The sequence below is a fragment of the Myotis myotis genome, unplaced genomic scaffold (genome assembly GCF_014108235.1).
Source record: "Myotis myotis isolate mMyoMyo1 unplaced genomic scaffold, mMyoMyo1.p scaffold_m19_p_2, whole genome shotgun sequence".
NCBI lineage: Eukaryota > Metazoa > Chordata > Mammalia > Chiroptera > Vespertilionidae > Myotis > Myotis myotis.
The window spans coordinates 185,049,315-185,072,326 of NW_023416324.1; the positions used below are offsets into that span (position 1 = coordinate 185,049,315).

At 40.4% G+C, this 23,012-nt stretch overlaps 1 protein-coding gene across 9 annotated transcripts in view; it reads left to right on the forward strand.

Moving 5' to 3' along the window:
- The window catches only part of PLD1 (phospholipase D1), a 198,297-nt gene that overhangs the window by 109,620 nt on the left and 65,665 nt on the right, over positions 1 to 23,012 (forward strand). For 7 of the 9 annotated variants that reach the window (XR_004973898.1, XM_036348126.1, XM_036348127.1 and 4 more), the window contains 7 exons: positions 759 to 908; positions 1,841 to 1,924; positions 9,066 to 9,147; positions 16,411 to 16,521; positions 18,504 to 18,704; positions 20,409 to 20,631; positions 21,220 to 21,333. Coding sequence is in view for 8 of the 9 variants with exons in the window: in XM_036348126.1 (XP_036204019.1) it covers positions 759 to 908; positions 1,841 to 1,924; positions 9,066 to 9,147; positions 16,411 to 16,521; positions 18,504 to 18,704; positions 20,409 to 20,631; positions 21,220 to 21,333 (965 nt within the window). In the remaining variant the exon portion in view is untranslated. The remainder of the gene's footprint in view (positions 1 to 758; positions 909 to 1,840; positions 1,925 to 9,065; positions 9,148 to 16,410; positions 16,522 to 18,503; positions 18,705 to 20,408; positions 20,632 to 21,219; positions 21,334 to 23,012) is intronic. The other 2 variants (XM_036348130.1, XM_036348131.1) reach the window with 2 other exon arrangements.

Sequence of the window (23,012 nt, forward strand, 5' to 3'; positions counted from 1 at the left end):
TCTGTCTTTACTCAGATTGACTGGCGTAGAGATACAGATACACTTTTACTAACATACATTTGCATGTGTGTGAGTGTGTAAAAGATTTGCAAGTTCCTTATCTCTTTTGACAATGGAAGGTTCAGGATTGGTTACTGCAAATGCCAAGGTGGTGCCATGAAACCTTCTTCCTGTACAGTTTCTGTTTTGGGGAGGGTCATAGACATCAGGCCACAATTCCCACTGGTCCCAGTAACAGACAGATCTCTGCACCAGTCTGTGGGATCAGGGGTCTGGAATATGCCCTTTGCTTGGCTTTGGTGAACTCAGAGTAGGGAAGGAATTACTCTCCTAAAGGACAATCAAGACGTTTCCAGAAGCTGAGGAAATGGACATCAGGCACTACAAAGGGAAATGACCTCTACAGGAGCCAGCAACTAAGTAACACGGAGACACAGGCCCTCGCCTTATACCTCTTTCATTATCCTCCTTACAGTCTAGCACGCCTCCAGGACTATAGGAAGTCCTTATACATGGTTGCATGAGTGAATAAGTAGCCTGAAAATCTGTTTTTGCTACACTGACTATATTTTACAATCTTGCCAAAAAATGTTTACAAGTCTGCTTTTTTATAATTTAAGTAAGATGCTGTTTACTTAAAATTTTCAACTTATGTCTGTAGTATGGAAACAAAACGGGGCATGGTTCCGTCTTAAAACTGTTTAAAAAGACAGAACACAGAGTGACCATCCTTTTCCACATTTTGCTTTTCTTTGAAGGACACTTATTTTAAAATGCAACAGCTATAGACATGCCCGGTTGTGGGCAGGAGCTATAGAAGAATTCATCCAGAAATATGGCAGCAACTTCCTCAAAGATCACCGATTTGGGTCATATGCTACTCTTCAAGAGAACATTTTAGCTAAATGGTAAGATCTTTTTGGTCTAAGACTGTCAGGGTAGTCATAGAATCAATTTCCCTAAAGTCACTTTTCAAAGCTGTGAAAAGATGTAATGCATTACACCTAACAAAGGCTTTTCTTTATAGGACTACCTGAGCATCAATTAGTTTTCCAATGTTTGTTTTAAAGATATTTTATAATGAGCTTTAAAATAGCCAGTTTTAGATTTTGAAGTTTGATTTTAAAAACTAACTTTATAAATTTTCTTAATGATGCAAATGGAAGATTTATTTAAGTCGTTAGCCATGATTTAAGAAAAAGAATTTACTTGCTGGATATTTCTTTTAAATATATTTTATTGATTTCAGAGAGGAAGGGAGAGGGGGAGAACGATAGAAACATCAATGATGAGAGAGAATCATTGGTTTGCTGCCTCCTGCACACCCTACACTGAGGATTGAGCCCACAACCCAGGCATGTCCCCTGACTGGGAATTGAATCATAACCTCCTTGTTCATAAGTCAACACTCAACTCCTGAGCCTCACTGGCCGGGCCTGGCTATTTCTTTTAATTAAAATCATTCTTAGCATGTTTTTCTATCCATGGATTTAAAACAATTCTGTTTTCAGTCTCCAAAGAACAACTGTGTGTGAGTTCAAGAGAATAAGAGAGTTCATTTGACCCTGTATGATAGATACCAATCAATTGTTGCTTACCTCTATCGGTTTACTGTACTTCCTATGTAGCATTCTCAGACTTTGTTTTTCATTTACAGAAAATTTACTAGTGGTTGTGTAGGGACTCTTGGCAATATCTTCCATCTTTGGCTTTGCCATAAGATACGTGTCTTCTCCTCTTTTCTTATTTTTTGTAAAACACCCCCCCCACACACACACATACACACACATACACACAAATGCAAAAAACAAAAACAAAACAAAAAACCCTTGTCTTTCAGGTATGTTAATGCCAAAGGATATTTTGAAGATATTGCAAATGCGATGGAAGAGGCAAAAGAAGAGATTTTTATCACAGATTGGTGGTTAGTATTTGTCCCTGGGGATGGTGTTTGGAGTCTCTATGTTTAGGAATGTACAACAGTGTTTGTTGTGCTGTCCCAGAGTCACACATTATGAAAACCAGCAGTACCCACAGATGGTCTGGCCGAAGTCTCTACCAATTAACTCTAATAGCCTCCAGTGAAAGGTCTTTTCAAAACACTTGGCACCCAAATATATTCTTAAAATATTTAGCTTGAACAATATTGTACTTGTCTTTCTATTTGGAAGCAGACACTCAGTATTCATTTTAGTAAAGATTATGTTGCAATGCAAACGTAGTTGTAGAGGTAGTGGAAAATAATCATCCTTGGGTAGTTTTTCCTCATTTTGGTATGTCTGTCACTAGATCCAGTGAATATAATTCTTCAGAATTGTCCCTTTGAAATTGGAATAGTTCCATTTGCCCATTACTATTTAAATGTCTTTGTTAATGACTAGCCTGGTCAGCTTTTTTGGAGATATGTCAGGTTTCAATTGTCTGACCCCCCTTAAAAATATCCATGAGAGTTATGATGCTTTTTAAAGCCACTAGAAGTCTCATATCTAAAACTCATTTAGCTACTGGGAAATTTTACCCCTGAAGTTGGTGTAGGCTTTGTAGCTGCAATTATCTACCTGCCTGGACAGTTAAGAATGACTGCAGATGTCAACATTGACTGTAATGGAAATAAAAACATTTAAAACGTGTTTTTCTTCTAATATCTTAGTTGCTTAAGATGCCCCTATTTTTCCCTATCCTGTTTCCTTCCAAATGCTACCCTATGGAGGAACTGTGCAAATATCATCATAACTTATTTCCTCTTAATTCTAGACTTGGGGGCAAAGGGGAGAGTAGTTAGGAATGTGCGCTCATCTTTTTCTATGCGTTGCCTCAGTGATGTGAAACTCTATCATTCTAGGGCATGCTTTCCCAACCTGGGCACTACTGACATTTGGGGCCAGATAATTCTTAGTTGTGGGGTGTTGTTCTGTGCATTGTGGGATGTTTAACACCATCAGTATCCCTGGCTTTCACTCACTAGATGACAATAGCAAGATCCCAGTGGTAATAACCTGTGTCTTTAGACTTTGCCAAATGTTTCCTGGGAGGCAAGGTCCCTCTGGGCTGAGAATCATTGATCTATTCTAGAATCATCAGATAAGGTATGTGATGGTCAGCATGTCTACAAGTAATTTATTCTCATGTTGTTGGAGGAGCTTATTCTTGGCCTTTACTAGTATATTATTGACAAATTTTGTACCATTAGTCAATTACCAGGAATAAAATAAAATTTCCTGCTTAGGAGCTATTTCTTTGGTTGATACTTTCTAAACACTTATGAGAATTCATTCAAGTTTAATGGCGTACTATAGTCCTTGAAGAAAAATATTTCTGAAAGTTTGACGAAGACACGAAAGAGAATGAAAACAGTTTTTTCCATTGAGCCCATGTTCTCATGTTTTGTGCAAGAATATATTCTCTTTTGAACGTTGTGAATGCCAAAATAAGACTCACATTTAAACATTTAAAGAGATGGAACCCTGACTGTTTTCTCTCCTATTGTCAGCAAAAATATGAATCAGAATGTTATTTCTTTGTCATGACTTCTCTAAGATAACATCTTATTACAACACTACCTTTGAAATAAAACCTTTGTGGTAACTTCCCTCAGAACAAGTGAAGAAAATTCTTGTCATGCAAGTATATTGCAAAAGGGAACATTCAAAAGCTTAACCAAACGCTGATATGTCTAGACCTGAGAGAGTAATAAGCATAGTTAGAGGAAACACATGCCCTTTAGAAACTTCTGGTCTAATTCAAGAGACATCATGTACTTAAGTAAAAATGGTACTAATATGTTTTTAAAGCAATTATTATGCAAGCAAAGGCAAATATAGTGACATGAGAAACAACCTGGGACCTAGAATTACTCAGTTCCTTTGTTCATTAACTTGACCATCTATCCATTCATTTGCTAATTTATTCACTGATTCATTCCAGGGCTATTTAGTGAGCATGCGCTGGGAGAGGTACTGACCAAGGCTATCCTAAGTAATAAAACCCTAACATGCAAATCAACCAAATGGCAGAACGACCAGTCACTATGACATGCATTGACCACCCCAGGGGCAGATACTCAATGCAGGAGCTGCCCCCTGGTGGTCAGTGTGCTTCCATGGGGGGAGTGCTGCTCAGTCAGAAGCTGGGCTCATGACTGGCGAGCACGAGCACAGCAGTGGTGGTGGGAGCCACTCCCGCCTCCGCTGCAGACAGGCGGTAAGGAGAGAGGGGTCCCGGACTGCAAGAGCCCTGGACTGCAAGAGGGATGTCTGACTGCCAGCTTAGGCCCAGTCCCCGAGGGGATCAGGCCTAAGCCAGCAGGCGGACATCTCCTGAGGGGTCCTGGATTGCAAGAGGGTGCAGGCTGGGCTGAGCCTCCCCCCCCCATGGTGCATGAATATTGTGCACTGGGCCTCTAGTGTGCATATAAAGATGAGTGAGAACCAGCTTCTACCCTGGAACAACATAGAGTCAGGAAGTCATACATAAAACAACAGATTGGGAGAAACTCGGTGATGAAGATCAACACAGCAGAAGACATGGAGGGGTAGTGGCTGAGCCTGAAAGAGGGGGCTCTGGAAGCTTCACAGAAGAGAATGCTGGTCTGGGGCCAGGGGATGGAGTTGGTGAGAAGAAAACAGGTGAACATTTTAGGCAAAGGGGCAGCCAAGACCAAGGCATAGGGGTGTGAGAGAGCACAGCAATTTTGGAGCATAGCATTCTTTGGGATGTTTAGACTTGAAACCACAGAAATCCTAGAAGAAAACAGGCAGTAAAATCTCACACATTTCCCATTGTAACATTTTTTCTGATCTATCTCCTCTGGCAATATCTGTGTTTATATTTTTATTTTTTTAAATCTTTATTGTTGAAAGTATTACATATGTCCCCACTTTTCCCCATTGACCTCTTCCAGCCTACCCCTGCCCCTACCCCAGGCCTTTACCACCCTATTGTCTGTGTCCATGGGTATGCATATATGCATACAAGTTCATTGGTTGATCTTCCCATCCACCTACCCTTCCCTCTGAGGTTCAACAGTCTGCTTGATGCTTCTATTTCTCTGGATCTATTTTTGTTCATCAGTTTATGTTGTTCATAAGATTCCACATATGAGTGAGGTCATGTGATTCTTTTCTTTCTCTGACTGGCTTATTTTGCTTAGCATAATGCTCTCCAGGTCCATTCATGCTGTAGCAAATGGTAAGAGTTTTTTCTTTTTTGCAGCTATGTAGTATTCCATTGTGTAGATGTACCATAGTGTTTAATCCACTCATCTTTTGATGTGCACGTAGGCTGTTTCAAAATATTAGCTATTGTAAATTGCGCTGCTATGAACCTATGGCAAGGATGCAGAGAAAAGGGAATCCTCGTGCACTGCTGGTGGGAATGTAGACTGGTGCGGCCATTATGAAAACAGTATGGAGGTTCCTCAAAAAATTAAAAATGGAAATGCCATTGACCCAGTGATCCCACTTCTAGGAATATATCCTAAGAAATCAGAAACACCAATATCTGTGTTTTTAATGTCAGATTTCTTTTCAAAGCCTTTGCAGTGTGGTTCAGCTCTGTCCCCCATGTGCTCCACCTAGTGGCCAGTTTGGGCAGTGGTCTATTTTTTCAGTTCTCAAACTTTCTGGCATAATACAAGGTGGGACAAAAGTAGGTTTACAGTTCATAAATATTACAATAATAAATAACAATATAGAAACAAAAACTCTATGTTTTGCATACTCACAACTATAAACCGACTTTTGCCCCACCCTGTATTTAGGATCAAATCCATGCATTGGCGGCTTGAGAGTGAGCTAGAAGTCACAAACAGATTTATAGGGCTGCTTTCCTGAGCTCTTCTCTCTCTGTGATCCCCCCACTAATTTTGGGTTTCCTGTGGCTTCCCTTTTGCTTCCACTTCTATCACTGCCAAAGATCTCACTCTTTCTCCTCAGGCCTGAACTAGAGACCAATTGCATCAAACCTGCCTTGGCTGGCCTGGCGCCAGTGCGTGTCATAGTGTGGTCGTCCGGACGGTTGTTCTGCTGTTTGACCATTCAGTCAATTTGCATATTACACTTTTATTATTATAGATATTTTTATTATAAGAATACAATATAAAATCTATCCTCTTAGCAAATTTTTAAATATAGAATATAATTTAATATAGCTAACTATAGGCACTATACTATGCAGTAGGTTAACTATAGGCATTATGTTGTACATAGATCTCTCAGACTTACTCATTTTGCATAACTGACTGGAACTTTGTACCCTTTGATCAGGACCTCCTCATTTCCTCCTCCCTTCACTCCTGGTAACCACCACTCAAGGAATCGTTGTTGGGGAATGTAAATTGGCGCAGCTAATATGGAAAACAGCATGGAGGTTCCTCAAAGAATTGAAAAATAGAACTACGATATGATCCAGGAGTCCCACTTCTAGATATATATAAAATGAGTTGAAATCAAGATACTAGTATTGAAGAGATACCTGCTTTCCCGTGTTCATTGCAGCTGCATTCACAACATCCAAGACATAGGAACAACCTAAATGTCCATTAAGGGATGAATGGATAAAGAAAATGAAGTATTTACATTCAATGGAATATTATTCAGCTTTAAAAAAAGGAAATTCTACCATTTGCAACAATGTGGGTGAACCTGGAAGACATTATACTTAAGTGAAATAAGCCAGACACAAAAGAACATATAATACAAGATCCCACCTTTCTGAGAAATCTGAAGTAGTCAAACTCCCTTTTTCTTTTTTAATCTGGCTAGAAGTTTATCAATTTCATTAATTTTTAATTGAGCTAGCTTTTGGTTTGATTGGGTTTTCTCTATTGTTATTGTCTTATATTGCATTGAGTTCCATTCATCTATTCTTCCCTTTCTTCTTACATTAGGTTTAATTTTTCCTGTTTCTATCTTCTTAAGATGGAAGCTCTGATCATTGATTTCAACTGTTGTCCTTCTCATATAAATATTTAAAGCTATAAGAGAGGAGCATTTACTTGGAAGTCCATGTTAACATCTCTGGAGTCAGGATAGATCTTACCTTCAGTAACATCTTACAGTGGTAACTCTCATCACATTTTCTTTCTTAGTGGTACACACAGTAATGAAGCATCTTGCCATCATCGGTGTCCTAGATTCAGTGAAATGCAGTATCATATAATTCTTTTGAACTTAGTTTATCTAATAACTACTTAGTAAAGATCCTGACACAATGATACTTGGGCATCATAGCTGCTCTCTCTTTGCCATTGTTTATACTTTGTTTACATCAGTCTTTTATCATTTTATTATCCTGAAAATTGAGGGTTCTTTGAGAGCTATATTAAGATCCTCTAAAGTAACTAGTAGAATATTCTGCATACAGGGTGTACAATGCTTGTATAGTAAGTAAAGGATAATAGACTTGATTGCTGAGCATAGCTTTAGAAGTGGCCCCAAAACAGAAGCCCTCGGAGTCCATAATTAATGTATATATAAAAAATTGAAAGTATGTATATGCTGCTGGATATATCTCATCTTCAGTGAACTAGCAGTGTACAGTGCTGTACTTTTCTACTTAAAACAGAACTCTTTGTCATTCATCATAAATCTTTTGCTGCATTTTTTGTGTGTTTAGACATAGATTACCTTTGAGTTGTTTCCTATTTTGAATTAAATATGCAAGTATTTGTACTGTATATACTCCCACTATTTGTCTGTTTTCTTAATAATCTCACCCAATATGTGTTTTCTTTGGATATGTTATGTCTGAGTTTTTATTTTCTCTAAGTGAATGAAATAGAGCATAAAATTATTGCTTTTAATCTCTTTAGCTCCTTAAAACCCTGTTGTTGTCACCTTCTTAGAGGACTTCCTGGCAAGGCAATATTACAGCCTAGTGTTCAATAAGGCTTTAATCCATATACAGTCTCCTCCTCCTCCTCCAGGTCTAGCATTTCAGCAGATGAAGTTTTCTTGTTTGTTATTCCTCATTACAGGAAAGTCATATCACATATAGATTTAACTGACTTCAGACCTCAACCCCAAGGGAAAAAGGGACTCTACTATATGCTTAGCTGCCTGTGGCATTACTAAAAAGAAGAGCCAAGGGGTTTATCCTCACATGGGAGACATTTTATCAGTGAGCCTTCACTTTTTGCTCAGAAAGACCCAGGTTTCATGGACACGGCTCCTTGGAAGCCAGCGTGTCTGTTTATCAGTTAGAACACTTTTGGCCTGAATTAACAGAATGCTCCTCTAGAAGTGGCTTAAACAACAAGGATTCATTTGTCTCACATAATGAGAAATCCCAAGTCTGGCAATCCTAAGGTTGGTGGAGTGGTGTAGTGATTTCACCATTCTGGTCTTTCCCTTAGAATTTCAATATGACTGCAACATAGCCCCATACAATACCCACCCTAAAGTCTCTTTTCCTTTTGTTTTTTGTTTGTTTGTTTGTTTTTACAGAGAGGAAGGGAGAGGGATAGAGAGTTAGAAACATTGATGAGAGAGAAACATAGATCAGCTGCCCCCTGCACACTCCCCACTGGGGATGTGCCCGCAAACAAGGTACATGCCCTTGACCAGAATCAAACCTGGGACCCTGGAATCCGCAGGCCGACGCTCTATCCGCTGAGCCAAACCGGTCAGGGCTCTTTTCCTTTTGTAAGCGACGGTGTGTCTCTCTATCACCAAAGAGGAAAAACCTCTCCATGAACCCCACATGTGCCCCCTCATGTATCTCATTGTCCAGGATTGTGTGACATTTGTGCAGGAGTCGGGGGAAGCGAGGGTGTAGAATATTTACACTATATGGTGGGAACAAGGAAGAAAAAGGTGGGCAACCAGCCGTGTCTGCATGTGTGTGTATGTGTGCACATGTGAGTAAGATGTATGGAGAGAAATCTAGGTTGGCTTTTTGTATGGACAAAGGCTCGCGCTTCCTTATGAACTTGTACATGGACTTATATGGATGACCTGCCACAGTGGAGGAGGAGGATGGCATTTGGGCTAAACTCGCCTTTGCTTCCTATGACACAGTCAGAACTTTGTATGTTGTTTTAGTTACTTGAAATTTTGTGATTTCAGGTTGAGTCCAGAAATCTTCCTGAAACGCCCTGTGGTTGAAGGAAATCGTTGGAGATTGGACTACATTCTTAAACGAAAAGCAGTATGTACTTTCCAAACAAGTGCTGATCTGATTTCTTAAATGCTTATTGCCTCTTAAATGCCTTTTCTTTTTAAAGTCCTTCATGTATACTTATAACTTTTTTTAGAGTTGGATAGAAAAGTAGAATACTTTCTGTTTTCAAATTCAGTTGGTTCTGATTTTTTCCCCTGTTGTTCTAAAATGCATAATATTTTAGCCTAATACAAAGCATGACTTTTATTAGCAACTAGAGGCCTGTTGCACAAAAAGATTCATGCAAAAGGCCTTCTCTTCCCCTGGCTGCCTTCACCAGTTTTCCTCCAGCACCCAGGACCCAGGCCTTCGCTCCAGCCAGAGCCGCCTTCAAAGCCTTCATTGCTCTGGCCGGAGCCACCTTCAGTCTTCGCTTGGCCGCTTCACGCTGTATGCAAATTGACCGCCATCTTTGTTGGTGGTTAATTTGCATATCAAGCTGATTAGCCAGTGGGAGGCGTAGTGAAGGTATGGTCAATTACCCTGTTTGTCTATTATTAGATAGGATTTTAATTTTTATTTTTTAATCAGTTATGGGTAGTTAATTTTATAGTCAAAATTTGTGATAAAATTTTATTAATGGATAATAAAAGATGAAATAAAACATAGCATTTTTATTTTACTTACTATGCTGTTATTTGAGCAAATACAAAGTCATCTGAGATTTCACTCAGATGGGGCCAAGCTGATGTTGAAGAATATCAAGGAAGAGGGACATTAAGAATTGGTGCTGTCCTATTTCAGTTTGGGGACAGTTCCTGTTAATAATGTGAAATTGTTTCCTGTGCAGTTGACCATGTAGATTCTGGGTGAGCACTGAGTGTGCTCTTTTTGTTATAAAAAATAAATAACTGAATCAGTATAGTAGGTTCATCAAAGACTACTTTGCATGCATATTTCTAGTGAAATTTTTTATGTAGTTGGCCCTTAACCAAGTTAAATTAAGGTGAATTAGAATAGAACTGGATTTCTTATTACTCACACTCAAATGGGGATTGCTAGCCTTTTTACTATTATTTGAAACTGTCTTAATCTTGTTTATTCTATCATTAAACATTCCTGCAGAATTTGTAGATCCTAAGTAATCGTGGGTAGTATTTTACTATTCCTCACAGCCTACACTCATTTCTTTTCCCCCATCCTTTCCATTTCCCTACCTCTTGCCCCACTCACCTTTTCCTTTTCCTTCAATGTCTTTTCCCCATGTTTTTACTTTAGGATTTTTTCAGATATCAAAATCTTTGATTTTTAGTATCGGAGCTCACTGCTAATATTGAAGACTGAAATTGATCATCTTTATTTCAGACACATGTCTTGCCACACAGCATCATTTTCATGGCTAATCTAATGTGTTGTTTGAACAAAAGTCTATTCACCAAATTGGAAATTCTGGTCTTGAAAAGCATTATTTGCATAGTCATTAAATAATTTAGCATACAGTTATCTCCTGGTCCACATATTAGACTAATTACTAATTCGTGTATGAAAAGGATTCTATCTCTGCCCATGGAAGGCTTGCTCAAGGACTCATGCTCTGGGCTCAGTCCTAGGATTACCAAATGTGTTTCTGTATGTTGAATGGGCTATAATTTTCTCCAGGAGTCAATCATACTAGTAAATCCTCTCCTTACAGTACTTATCCAACACTTTACTGTTTTAGCTTTCAATCAACATGCGTTTGCTGAATGCCTAGTGAGTGCAGGGCACTTGGCTAATCATATGTGAATGTACATAAATAAATAAGAAGCATGATTCTTGACCTGAAGGAGCTTAAAAATTTTCACAAGAGTCAATTGAGTACAGAGACAGAGCCAAGATTCAAAGGCAGGAGGGAGAGCATTGGGTAAGTCTGGTGGGGAACTCCTCAGGACATGAGAGATTCAGGGCATTTAGAATGAGCAAAAAAATTAAAAAGAAGATGTAGGAAATGGGGTGTGAAAACAGGAATTCAGAAGGCTTTGCCAGTCACAGTAAGGTGACAAGGTTGATTTCACCTGAGTGTTAGCACAGGTAGGATGGCGGATCAAGATGGAAAGGCAGGCTGCAGCTAGGACGTGAAAGGTTGATGATTCAAGCCAGTGGCTTGGGCTTTGTGGAGTACAGTGGGGATATACTGGGATGGGGGTGTAATGGATGACGAGTGATCTGATCAAAATGATGTGTTGGAAGGTGAATCTAGTAGTGGGACAAACTCAGATTTAGAGAGCTAAAGTTTAGATCATTTGAGTGTGAGATGCATACAGAACATCTAAGTAAACTCCAGAAAGTAGTCGATGCCAGAACAGGGCTCAGGAGGAAGATCCTGCAAGCCAGGCCCTCAACCTCATGTTAGCTGGCAGATGTTTGTTTATCCCCTTAGTGTACCTGCCCAGTTTCCTTTTCTATCACAACCATGGCTTCTCTTTGCTTTTATTGCCTGTGAACCCTGGTAAGGTTCCAGGTGGACACCAGGGCCCAGTAATTATTATGGACTGATAATGGTGCTTTATTTGAATTTTATCAGCTTCCTGAAACTTGTGATTTTTGAATTGTGGATAATGATTTTTAAAATTTCATAAGGAGATAGTAACACTGTTAAATATTAATTTCTCAGTGGGTCGTTTAGCAGAATTGCTCTTCCGTAATCTAGCTATGGCATATTATTAATTTGGTCATGCCTTTTTAACACTTGGATCATTCCAAATTGACATTTAATATGCTTATGAACACTATTTAATATAAATAATTTTGTTTCTTAAGGCCACTAATTTCACAAAGTAGTGGGTTGATAACATTTATTTTTGCATTAATGGGTCCCAGAGGTCCACAAGGTTGATTTAAATAAATGATTTTTTTTTCCTTCCATTTGATTGTGCAGATTTTAGGGAAGGAACTTAGTGTTTCTGCCTCATAGCCAACATATAGGCAAACATCTCTTAAAATGGCTGCTTCTTAGGGGGGAAATACAATATTTTGTTTCTCTGTAATGACCGACTTGATATTTCCCTGTCTCTTTGGTCTTCTGATATGCAATGTTATTATTTAAAATAGTCTAAGCTAACCTTGAGAGGCAGAGTGTTTGCAATTCAAATCAGCATCCCAAGGTTTCCCACAGTCCTGCATTGTCTACACTAGGAGGTGAAATAATTTGCTTCACGGTTATGGTAACTATATCCTTGTACCCAATTGGTATATTTCAACCTTAGCGATATGTAATACTTCTGATGAGACTTGCACCAAAAGAATCTTCAAGCACAGCAACCTGGGAGGTTATAGAACAAGGTGTAGGTCCTCAGGGAGCTTTTGTCAACTGGTTCATTTCTTACTGTCCCAAATCACAGGGCACATTCTATAGTTGCAGTCTGTGAGCAATGGGAGAGAAGGATGTCCAGGGTTATAAAATGAGATAAATAATCATATCTCTGCCCAGAAAAATCAGAGTGTCTTATCAAAGTGGTGACCTGGAAGGGCATGGCAGGGAAGGGAGAAGACATGTTCAACTTTGAGGTCTGTGCTTTAGACAAAACTGGTTAAAAAAAAAATGAAACAACTCACAAGCATTTGTGATCTTACATCCCAATGCTGCCTGCAATTAAATGGCAAGGATATGGATTTTTTTCATTCCACCCCTGGGGAATTCTTGGACAAGTGATAAAATCCGCGATTAGCCTGTGGAACTGTAAGCGAAGCTCTCTTCAAGCAGTGGACAGACCTGGCTGCATCCAGGAAATATTTTGACCACAGTACTTGGATCAATCTGAGAAAACGTTGGCTCAGAAACAAAGTCTCTTGATTTCAACTCTGAAAAATGTTTATGTGTTTTGTTTTTGCATGTGTGATGTGTATCTAAAACTCCTAAAGCTTCCTACTGCTGACAGTATTGTGTCTGTTCTACTTGAGTAAAAGCAAACTAGAAAAGAGAACAGAACGTTCATCTTTGGAAATTCAAGTTTGATGACATTGACTCTGTGGAACCTTCTGGCTAGTTGACTTGAGTAGAGATAAGAAATATGGTGTTGTGCAGTCAAATCCCAACCATCCCTTTGTTTTCCTACGTCCCCTATTAATACTTTCCTTCCACCTCTCTTAGCAAAAGTCGCTAAAAGGCATTAGAAAAACATTGGCTGTTTGAAAAGTGTATTTTTTTTTTAATTACAGAGTTAATATTAGTCCTTTTGTTTTCTTTCTAATTTGGATTTCATTTTGCATAAATATTTCCCACATTTGTATAAGTCTCCACAATTATGACCCAGGAAATGCCTTTGTTCCCAAAGAACATTTTTTCCTTTGCCGTTTAGAGTTTATGGGAGTGTTGCAATGCATTGACCAAAAGAAGAGTTTTATTGCTTTATTATCACAGAAGTCTCGTCACTAATTAACTGTTTATTGTAGATGTGAGCAAATAATTGTAAGCCAGACTGCGTAAAAATGAACTTTTTATATTTAATTACTTCCTTATTAGTCATTTGTATTTAAGCTAAAAAGACTCAAGGTCTCTACCCTATTTCCTCTAGAGTTCATTTATTTCAATGATTAAAGACACAGTAAGAAGAAAATGTCAGGTATGATAGATGGAGGGTAATAATGTAATCCATTAGCGTTAACATCTCTATTATTTCAAAAATCCATTCGTTATGCAGGTAAATGGAAAATTGTAAGATTCAGGCCAGTTCCTAAGTTGTGACTACTTTTCTTATGAGTGAGTAATAATCTCATAAGCCTAAGGAGCAGACTTTCCTCCATTTGAAACAAATCAACCATGATGAAAGATATCAGCTGTAATGTACTATAACTTAGGTGGAAATTTTAGGTTTTAAACTTTATATCTTTCAATGGGAGGCTATTTTTTGGTAACTGTTATTCAGTGCTGAATCCTAAATATTCAAATAGCAAAGTGAACCTGAACAATAGAGGAGAAAAATAACATAATGTTCTTGTTTTCCTTTAGAGCCCTCAACCAGTGATTCACAGCTGAGCACTCAGTGGCCAGAGCATTAGACATTAATCTGTTCACTTCTTGTCTACACTTTCACTTCCTGATCTCTTTACTCAAATAATAGTTATATCATTATAACAAATAATGAGCAAGTTCCAAAAGTCTGCTGATAACCAGGGAAATAGAATGACTACTTTTTTTTCAGAGCAAGAGTTAATCTCCTAGTACTCACATTTCCTCAATGCAGCCCAGACTGTAAATCTAGTGTGTCCCTTCAAAAATGTATACACTTCTTAGATATTACTAACATCAAGAAAGTTAAATTATTAGTATTATGAATATGTTATTATAAGGCTTTAGGGGCCAAAATAATACTTCTTTGTACTGGCAGAACAATATCTGGGAACTGTATATGTGTTTGGTTTACTCCAAGTTTTGACATCCTGTAACATGAAATATAAACTTCTATATTATTATCCATTTTAAATATATTTTTATTGATTTCAGAGAGGAAGGGAGAGGGAGAGAGAGATAGAAACATCAATGTTAAGAGAGAATCATTGATCAGCTGCCTCCTACACACCCCACACTGGGGATGAAGCCCGCAACCCGGGCATATGCCCTAACTGGAAATCAAACCATGACCTCCTGGTTCATAGGTCAACCTTCAACCACTGAGCCATTTATGACTCAAATTTCCATGATAAATAATGCCTAATTATCATGGATTATTCATTTACACTTCAAATTATTCTCTGCCACTATAATTTATTAGATATGCCTACATCTCTAATAATTTAGGAAGTATTATGAAATATTTCTTATGGTCTAATCTCTGGGATATTAAGTGCCTACTTTAGATACATTATCCAATATGTGTGCAATATGTTTCAGAATGCTTTCAGAGCTGCTAGGGATAGAGAGTGCAAATTTAAATGCTGCAAATTGCACAGCAATACTGAGGATGCACACCTAAAAAGTAAAAACATAGCACAGGAAGTGGGGGTAAATGAGACAAGAGTGTCCCGGATAAGTACATTCTGATCTATATGTTGAAGGGGGAACCATCTGAGTGGACATGGAGAAGGGGAGGGATGTTCGGGGGCGGGGCGATTTAGAAAGGCTGAAACCTTGTCACCACCCAGAACTAGAAAAGGAGGTACTGCTACTCCTTTGTACTACCAGTTGCTGAACATTCTCCTTTTTGATGTTTAATATTAATAATAAATTTTATTTCTATAACATTTAAAGTTTTCCAGACACCTTTGATTTAATTTGACCCTCCTAATGGCCTTGTCTATTTTCTTTTAGCTCCAAGTGTTCATTTGTGTGACACTGCTAAAATTCTGGGATTTTTGAATGTTAGAGAAGATGACTTCTGAAGTCATTTCACTGGTGAAATCAACATTAATGATTCAATTATGGGTTAAGAGTGTGAACCAATACATTTATCTCCTAAAAATTAAGAAATGTGCCTTGGCCAATTTGGTTCAGTGATTAGAGCTTTGGCCCTTAGACTGAAGGGTTTGATTTTGGTCAGGAGGCAACCAATCACACATCAATTTATCCATTTAAATAATTTTTTTATTTTTAAAGAAAAATTCTAGCCTGGCAGGTATTGCTCAGTGGTTGAGTGTTGACCTACCAACTAGTAGGTCATGGTTCAAGTCCAGGTCAGGGTGCATGCCTGGGTTGCGGGCTCGAGCCCCAGCACGGGGCGTGAAGGAGGCAGATGATCGATGATTCTCCCTCATCATAAATGTTTCTAATTCTCTCTCCCTCTTCCTTTCTCTCTGAAATAAATAAAAAACAAAATTAAAAAAACAACAACAACAAACAACAAAAAATTCTATGAAACATACCCCAGGAACATTAAGGGATATTTAGTTTAAATTATAACAGAGGTTTGTTTTTAATCACTTCAACAGTTGAAGTAAATGAAAACAAACAACAACCCTAAACCTGTAACATGAATCAGATCAAAGCTTTCTAAGTGATATGTGTTTGGAAACGTTCTCAGGTGTAAGACTATGAGACACTTTTAGTAGTTGAGATTATAATTTCAAGGTTCTGTCTCTAGTCAAATATTGACACTGTCTTGGCATAACAAATTGTAGGAATGGAGGAAAGATAATATTTATTTTTTACATCTGGGTCTTAATATACACACATTTTCGTTTCACCTTCCTTGTATTGTGTTGTTCATTAAATATTTTACTATACTTGTTTATAGAAGAAATTTTAGAAAATATAGTGCGCAGAAAGGAAGAAGAAAAAGAAAACCATAATCTACCTACAGAAATTCTCATTCCTGCTTGTGTTTTCTCCTGTGACAGCAAGAGGGGGTGAGGATCTTCATAATCCTGTACAAAGAGGTGGAACTTGCACTTGGAATAAACAGTGAATACAGCAAGAGGACTTTAATGCGTCTACACCCCAACATAAAGGTATTCAGGTTCATCTTGCTGAACCATGTTTATTCTTTATTATTCTTTAGTTTTTCAGGTTTATTTTGCTCTGAGCAGTGGTAATGTGTAAAATTCCCTAATGTATATATTGAATAAATAGCATTGTGTTCTCAGAAATAAAAGAAAATACTATACTTCTTTTTAATACTTCTAATATTGATGGAGTCAACAAGGGTCACTTTTCTGCTTTTCTCACCCTGACTAGAGGCCTGCTGCACAAAATTCATGCACCAGTAGGGTCCCTAGGCCTGGCCGGTGATCAGGGCCGATCGGGGCCTTCCGGCTGATGGCTGGGGCCTCCCTTTCCCAGCTGCTGGCTGCCAGCTGGGGCCTTGCTTTGTTCCGCACCGCCCCCTGGTGGTCAGTGCACGTCATAGCGAGCGATCAAACTCCCAGTCTTCTGGTCGAACTCCCAAGGGGACACTTTGCATACTAGCCTTTTATATATATAGATTATATATATATATATATATAGATAATTTAGTCAAGAGCACCCTTCCTAGATTTGTTTTGAGGCCTGTCAAGTTTCCATTCTCCTCATTAAGATGATCCTAGAATCTCTAAAATGTGATCTCCCTGTGGCATCCCTTGAATATTGATAGCAACAAAGACTTAAGGACTTAAAGTACTTTTCTTTTAAAAAAAATATTTTTTATTCATTTCAGAGAGGAAGGGAGAGGGAGAGAGAGATGGAAACATCAATGATAAGAGAGAATCATTGATCGGCTGCCTCCTGCATGCCCCACACTGGGGATCAAGCCCACAACCTGGGCATGTGCCTGGACCGGGAATAGAACTCTGACCTCCTGGTTCATAGATCGATGCTCAGCCACTGAGCCGTGCCAGCTGGGCCTTAAAGTACTTTTCTTAATGACATCTTGTTATTTGATATTTTACCAAAGACCTAAAGCTTATCAATAAATATTTCCCAGTCAGCCCTGGCCAGTGTTTTCAGTGGTTAGAACATCAGCCCATGCACCAAAGGGTCTTGGGTTCCATTCCTGCATTTAGAGAATATTCTTTACAAGCAGAAAGTTAATAACTCCTCAAAGTAGCCTTCAAATTAAGAGCTGCCAAAATATCTATCTCCCTATATTCATATGCTTTCTATTTTGACTCCATGGCTGCCAAAAGATCAATATAGTTATTTAAAAACCAGAAGCCCGGTGCACGAAATTCATGCAGGGGGTGTGTGTATGTCCCTCAGCCCAGCCTGCACCCTCTCCAATCTGGGACCCCTTGAGGGATGTCCGATTGCCCATTTAGACCCGATCACACCTAAACGGGCAGTCAGACATCCCTCTCACAATCCAGGACTGCTGGCTCCCAACCGCTCTCCTGCCTGCCTGCCTAATTGCCCCTAACTGCTTCTCCCTGCCAGCCTGATCACCCCCTAACCACTCTCCTGCCAGCCTGATCGATGCCTAACTATCCCCCTGCTGGCCTGGCTGCCCCTAACTGCCCTCCCTTTCAGGCCTGGTCCCCCCCAACTGCCCTCCCCTGCTGGCCATCTTGTGTCCACATGGGGGCGGCCATCTTGTGTGCTGGAGTGATGGTCAATTTGCATATTACCTCTTTAAGATATAGGATTTGCCACAGATAGAGATGTTATTTAAACATTTTTAGAGTTGTTTTTTTTTAAAAAAAAAATAATACCAGATATATCGGGGGGAAAGGGAATTAGCTATTTCTTTGAGCTGAATTTTATAGGAATATGTGCCCAAGCTTCAAGGTAAATGGCAGTTGCCCCAAAATGTAGTATGAGTGGGGGTGGGGGAGGCTTCAGATGTAACTAGGAGTCTTCCCAGTTAAATACTGAGAATAAAAGGCAAAGTTTGGGAATTTTCTTTGGTGTATACAGAGCCCATTTTGGTATTTGAATTATAGAAAATGCTACTCAGGGGTGAAAACAGAAGGTCATTTAAAAAATCATGTTACATATGCAATTTTTTCCTCTTAAGGTGATGAGGCACCCAGATCACGTGTCGTCTGCCGTATATCTGTGGGCTCATCATGAGAAACTTGTCATCATTGACCAGTCAGTGGCCTTTGTAGGCGGGATCGATCTGGCCTATGGCAGGTGGGATGACAATGAGCACAGACTGACGGACGTGGGCAGCGTGAAGCGTGTCATCTCTGGACCGTCTCTGTGTTCTCTCCCAGTGAGTAATGTCATCTTTACAGAACTGCATAAGAGGGATTCAGTTTGTGTAAATATATAACTAGAGGCCCAGTGCACGTGGGGTCCCTCAGTGTGGCCTACTGGGATTGGACCGAAACTCGCAGTCCAACACCCCCCAAGGAATGTAGTAGTGTGGGAAGTGGCAGGCGACTGGGGAGGAGCCTGGGCCAGGTGCCTCGCCACTCCCGCTCATTCTGGCCCCACTGCGCCTGCCACCACTGGGTAGGCTCACTGCTGCTCTGCTACGGTTTTTGCGTGCCCATCCTAGGGTGATACTGGTGCGCCCATGACCAAGAAGTGGCCGCAGGCTCACGCCCAGTCAGTACCAATGCCAGTCTGGATCCTGGTTCCAGTCTAGATGGGGGAGGGGCGCACGGGGGGAGTGTCTGCAGGAGAGGCTCACACCACCACAGCTGCACTCGCCAGCCGTGAGCCCAGCATCTGGTGCCCGCTGGTCAGCTGAGCAGCGCTCCCGCTGTGGGAACACACTGACCACCAGGGGGCAGCTCCTACATTGAGCGTCTGCCCCCTGGTGGTCAGTGCATGTCATAGCAACTAGTTGAACGGTCAAATGGTCGAACAGTTGCTTAGGCTTTTATATATATAGACTAGAGGCCCAGTGCACAAAATTTGTGCACAAGTAGGGTCCCTAGCGGCTGCTGGCCTCCCTTCCCCAGCTGCCGGCTGCCGACCAGGGCCTTCTTTTTTTCCGCGCCACCCCCTGGTGGTCAGCGGATGTCATAGAGAGCGATAGAACTCCCGGTCAGTCGAACTCCTGAGGGGACACTTGGCATACTAGGCTTTTATATAGATAGGTAGCCTGACTGATTGATTGAACGAGAGTGACATTGAGTGAAATGTAGACACACCTGGTTTTTTTCTTCTCTTGTAAGAAGAGAAAATAGATTCAATGGAGCATCTGCTCTCTCATACTCCACTCCTTTGTTGTCCATTTAACTTAAAGATTTATTTGCTATTAGGAAAACAGTTTATCAACAAGAATGTGCAGCAATTGAACTTTAAGTTAAATAAGCTGCCTTATTATATGCAGGTAACTGCCAAGGTTTTTGGCATCTTCCTACTTAAAGACATATAAAATAGGATAGGTAATTCTATTTGAAAGTAGGAGGTTAATAACTTCACAAACTACCTTTAAACCAAGAGCTGCCAAAAGATAGCTATATGCTTATATCCATATATTTATTATCTCAATTCAAGTGGTTGCCAAAATATCAACATACTTATTAAAGAAGTTGATGGGCTTCATCCTATTTTACTGCTGGCTATGTTGGTACTTTTCTGGGAAAACTGAAATGTGGTGAATTGGTTACAGGGAGGATAATTGACAGAAAAAAGCATTGCTTACTTAATATTTAGCCGAGAAAGTTCAGTGGCTCAACAGTGAGCGTAACTTATATAATTGTGTTTGAGATAAGACAATTCATTGATATAAAATTCCAGGAATTTGGCCTGAAAGAGTACCCAGGGTGGAATGCCTGCTGTGCCTTTGGCAGTATTTAAACCCTTCACAAGAATCCCTACTGCCCTGAGGCTGCCCTCACACCTTATTGTATGTCTGTTAAAAACTTCTATCCTGTGCCAACTTTACACCTCACCCGCCTGGAATGAAAGGGCCACAGCACAGTGTATTTGATGCGGTGTCTTTTTGTTTTGTTTTTCATAGTCTTCACAGGCTGAAATAACAGACTCTATGGAATCCTTAAGCCTCAAAGATAAAAAGGAGTCTGCTAAAAATCTGCTCAGCCTGAAGACTGCTGATGATATGGATTCAAAACTGAAAGGCATAGGCAAACCCAGCAAGTTCTCCAAATTCAGCCTCTACAGGCAGTTGCACAGGCACCACCTGCATGGCTCCGACAGCCTCAGCAGCATCGACAGCGCCTCCAGTAAGTCGCCGTCGTGGCTAGACCTGACTGGGACCACGCTCTGTGCCCCCGTAGCCAGACACTGCACCCCTGTTTTTAGAATCTACCTTTCTACGGTGGAGTAAATGGATCAATGCCGAAAGGTCACTAGATCATCTTATTCAACATCTTGCCGTCGCATGGCCTTGTCAGCCTCATTGTAGAACAGATTTATTGCTTTATTCACACGAGTCGTCATAACAAACACACGTCATGCTTTCTGATGGTAGCAGAATGACTAAGCGTGGATAAAATAATGGCCAATTATAAAGGCAAAAGAGAAGTATTAGGTATACTTTATACATTTTTTAGAAAAACAATGTTTCATTTCTCGTCCCATCCAGAAATACAACAAGCATTTCTCCTCAAACATCAGATTTTCTGCATCTTAGGAATGGGCTGTTCTTTTTAGCCTTGCAATGTCCTGTGGCCCAGGACTTGTGACTGCTTTGATAGCCTTGCCTCATTTTAAAAATGACCACACCTGCTTTCCAGTCTAGAAAACCTGATATATATATATTTCTTTGTAACAAAAAACAAGCAACCAAAAACACTCTCAACTTTCTCCAGGTTATTGTAATCACTGTAGGAGCCATCAGAATTTAATCCATGGTTTAAAGCCCCACTTGAAACTCTTTCGCTCTGCCAGTGATTCTGAGCAGGGGCTCCCTAGACCTGCCATAGGTAAGTGACGCGTGAAGCAGCAGCACCTTCCCGCTTCAGCTTGTGCTGCATGGCCAGTGAGTGTGTTTCTGGATTGTCTTTCTGTCCACACAGTTTGCACACCACATACATGGAGAGCCACGCCTCGGGGGAGTCCACGGGATTCCTACAATTCTAGCACTAAGAAGGGTACAGTGCGGGGCACCTGCAGCTCAGTGGTGTTTTAGTTCTGTGGAGGGTGGGAGGGCTTCTCTGACGATCCAGAAAGACGTTCTTGAGGAGGGGACGTTAGGGTTAGGTTTGGAAGGAATGTTATTGGGTAGGTGAGGATATGAAGACATTGCAGGTGAAGGAAATGAGGTAACGGGATGGGAAAGTGCCAAGTGCTCCTAAACGTTAGAAAATGCATTGTTCAGTTGATATGACCAGGAAGAGATGCGGCAGTCACATCTGAACTCCCCAACATCAATAAAGGAGTCATGCCCTAACTGGGTTGGCTCAGTGGATAGAGCATCGGTCTGCGGACTGAAGGGTCTCAGGTTCGATTCCGGTCAAGGGCATGTATGTACCTTGGTTATGGGCACATCCCCAGTGGGGAGTGTGCAGTAGGCAGCTGATCGATGTTTCTCTCTCATCGATGTTTCTAACTCTCTATCCCTCTCCCTTCATATCTGTAAAAAATCAATAAAATATATTTTTTTAAAATAAAGGAGTCATGCTCAAAAGGTGAATTTTCAGAAATTGTAATCTGATAACCTGTTGTAAGAACCACACACTTGAGGAATACATGATCAGGCCTAATTTATGACGGTCGGAATGAAGAGGATTTGGCAGTGGATCAGCTAGAGGGACAAGTTGTCTGATAATATGTAGCAACCACAGTAAAACCTCAGGCTAGTGTTTATGGTATGCAGGCTCTCTGAGGTCAGTGCCGGGAGCACCTGTGGTGTTATCTCCTTTTTACAGATGAGGTAACCCAGGTCCAGAGGTGATAAGTGACTTGAGCAGTGAAGCTCCAGTTCATCCCTCCAGCGCCCATGGTTGGGATTTGTGATTGAGCAGAAGTGCAGATTGCTGCGTCACAACCTTTGGATCTAGTGGCCTGTGGAGATGGCCGAGTTGGAACTCAGCTAACAAAGCTGGATGTGAGTCACTCCTGGTGACAGAAACTAAAGAACCCAATGAATTAAGCTGGACCTTGAGCAGTGGTGCTCAGCATTCTTTAGTCTGGGGACTTTGCATTTTAAAAACTGATTATATTTAATGAACTAAAGCTCGAATGTCATTGTTAAATAAATTTGTATGTTGTAAATCATAACATTGACAGACATTAAAAAATGGAGAAAACTGTAGATGAGGAGACATTTATTTAGCATAAAGTTAGTACTTGATGCGTATGTGGGCTCAGGACAGCTCCCAGTGATTCCTGGGCTTGACGGAGCTTCAAAGCCCTGAGACAGGGTCCAGGAGACCCCTGGGAAGTCCAAAGAACCAGGTGATGGGCAAATGCAGGGTCAGATATTAAAGGTAAAGAGTTGGAAACAGGCCCAGGTAGTGCTTTGTAATTCCACTTGTGACTTTGCTGCTTTAGGACTGAAGTTAGAAATGAGAGGGAGGAATGAGGTTGCGGAGCCATGACGCTGGGGGCTCTGAGTCATGACTGAGTGTCTGTGTCGCTGGCAGTAGGATGGGGAGCGGGA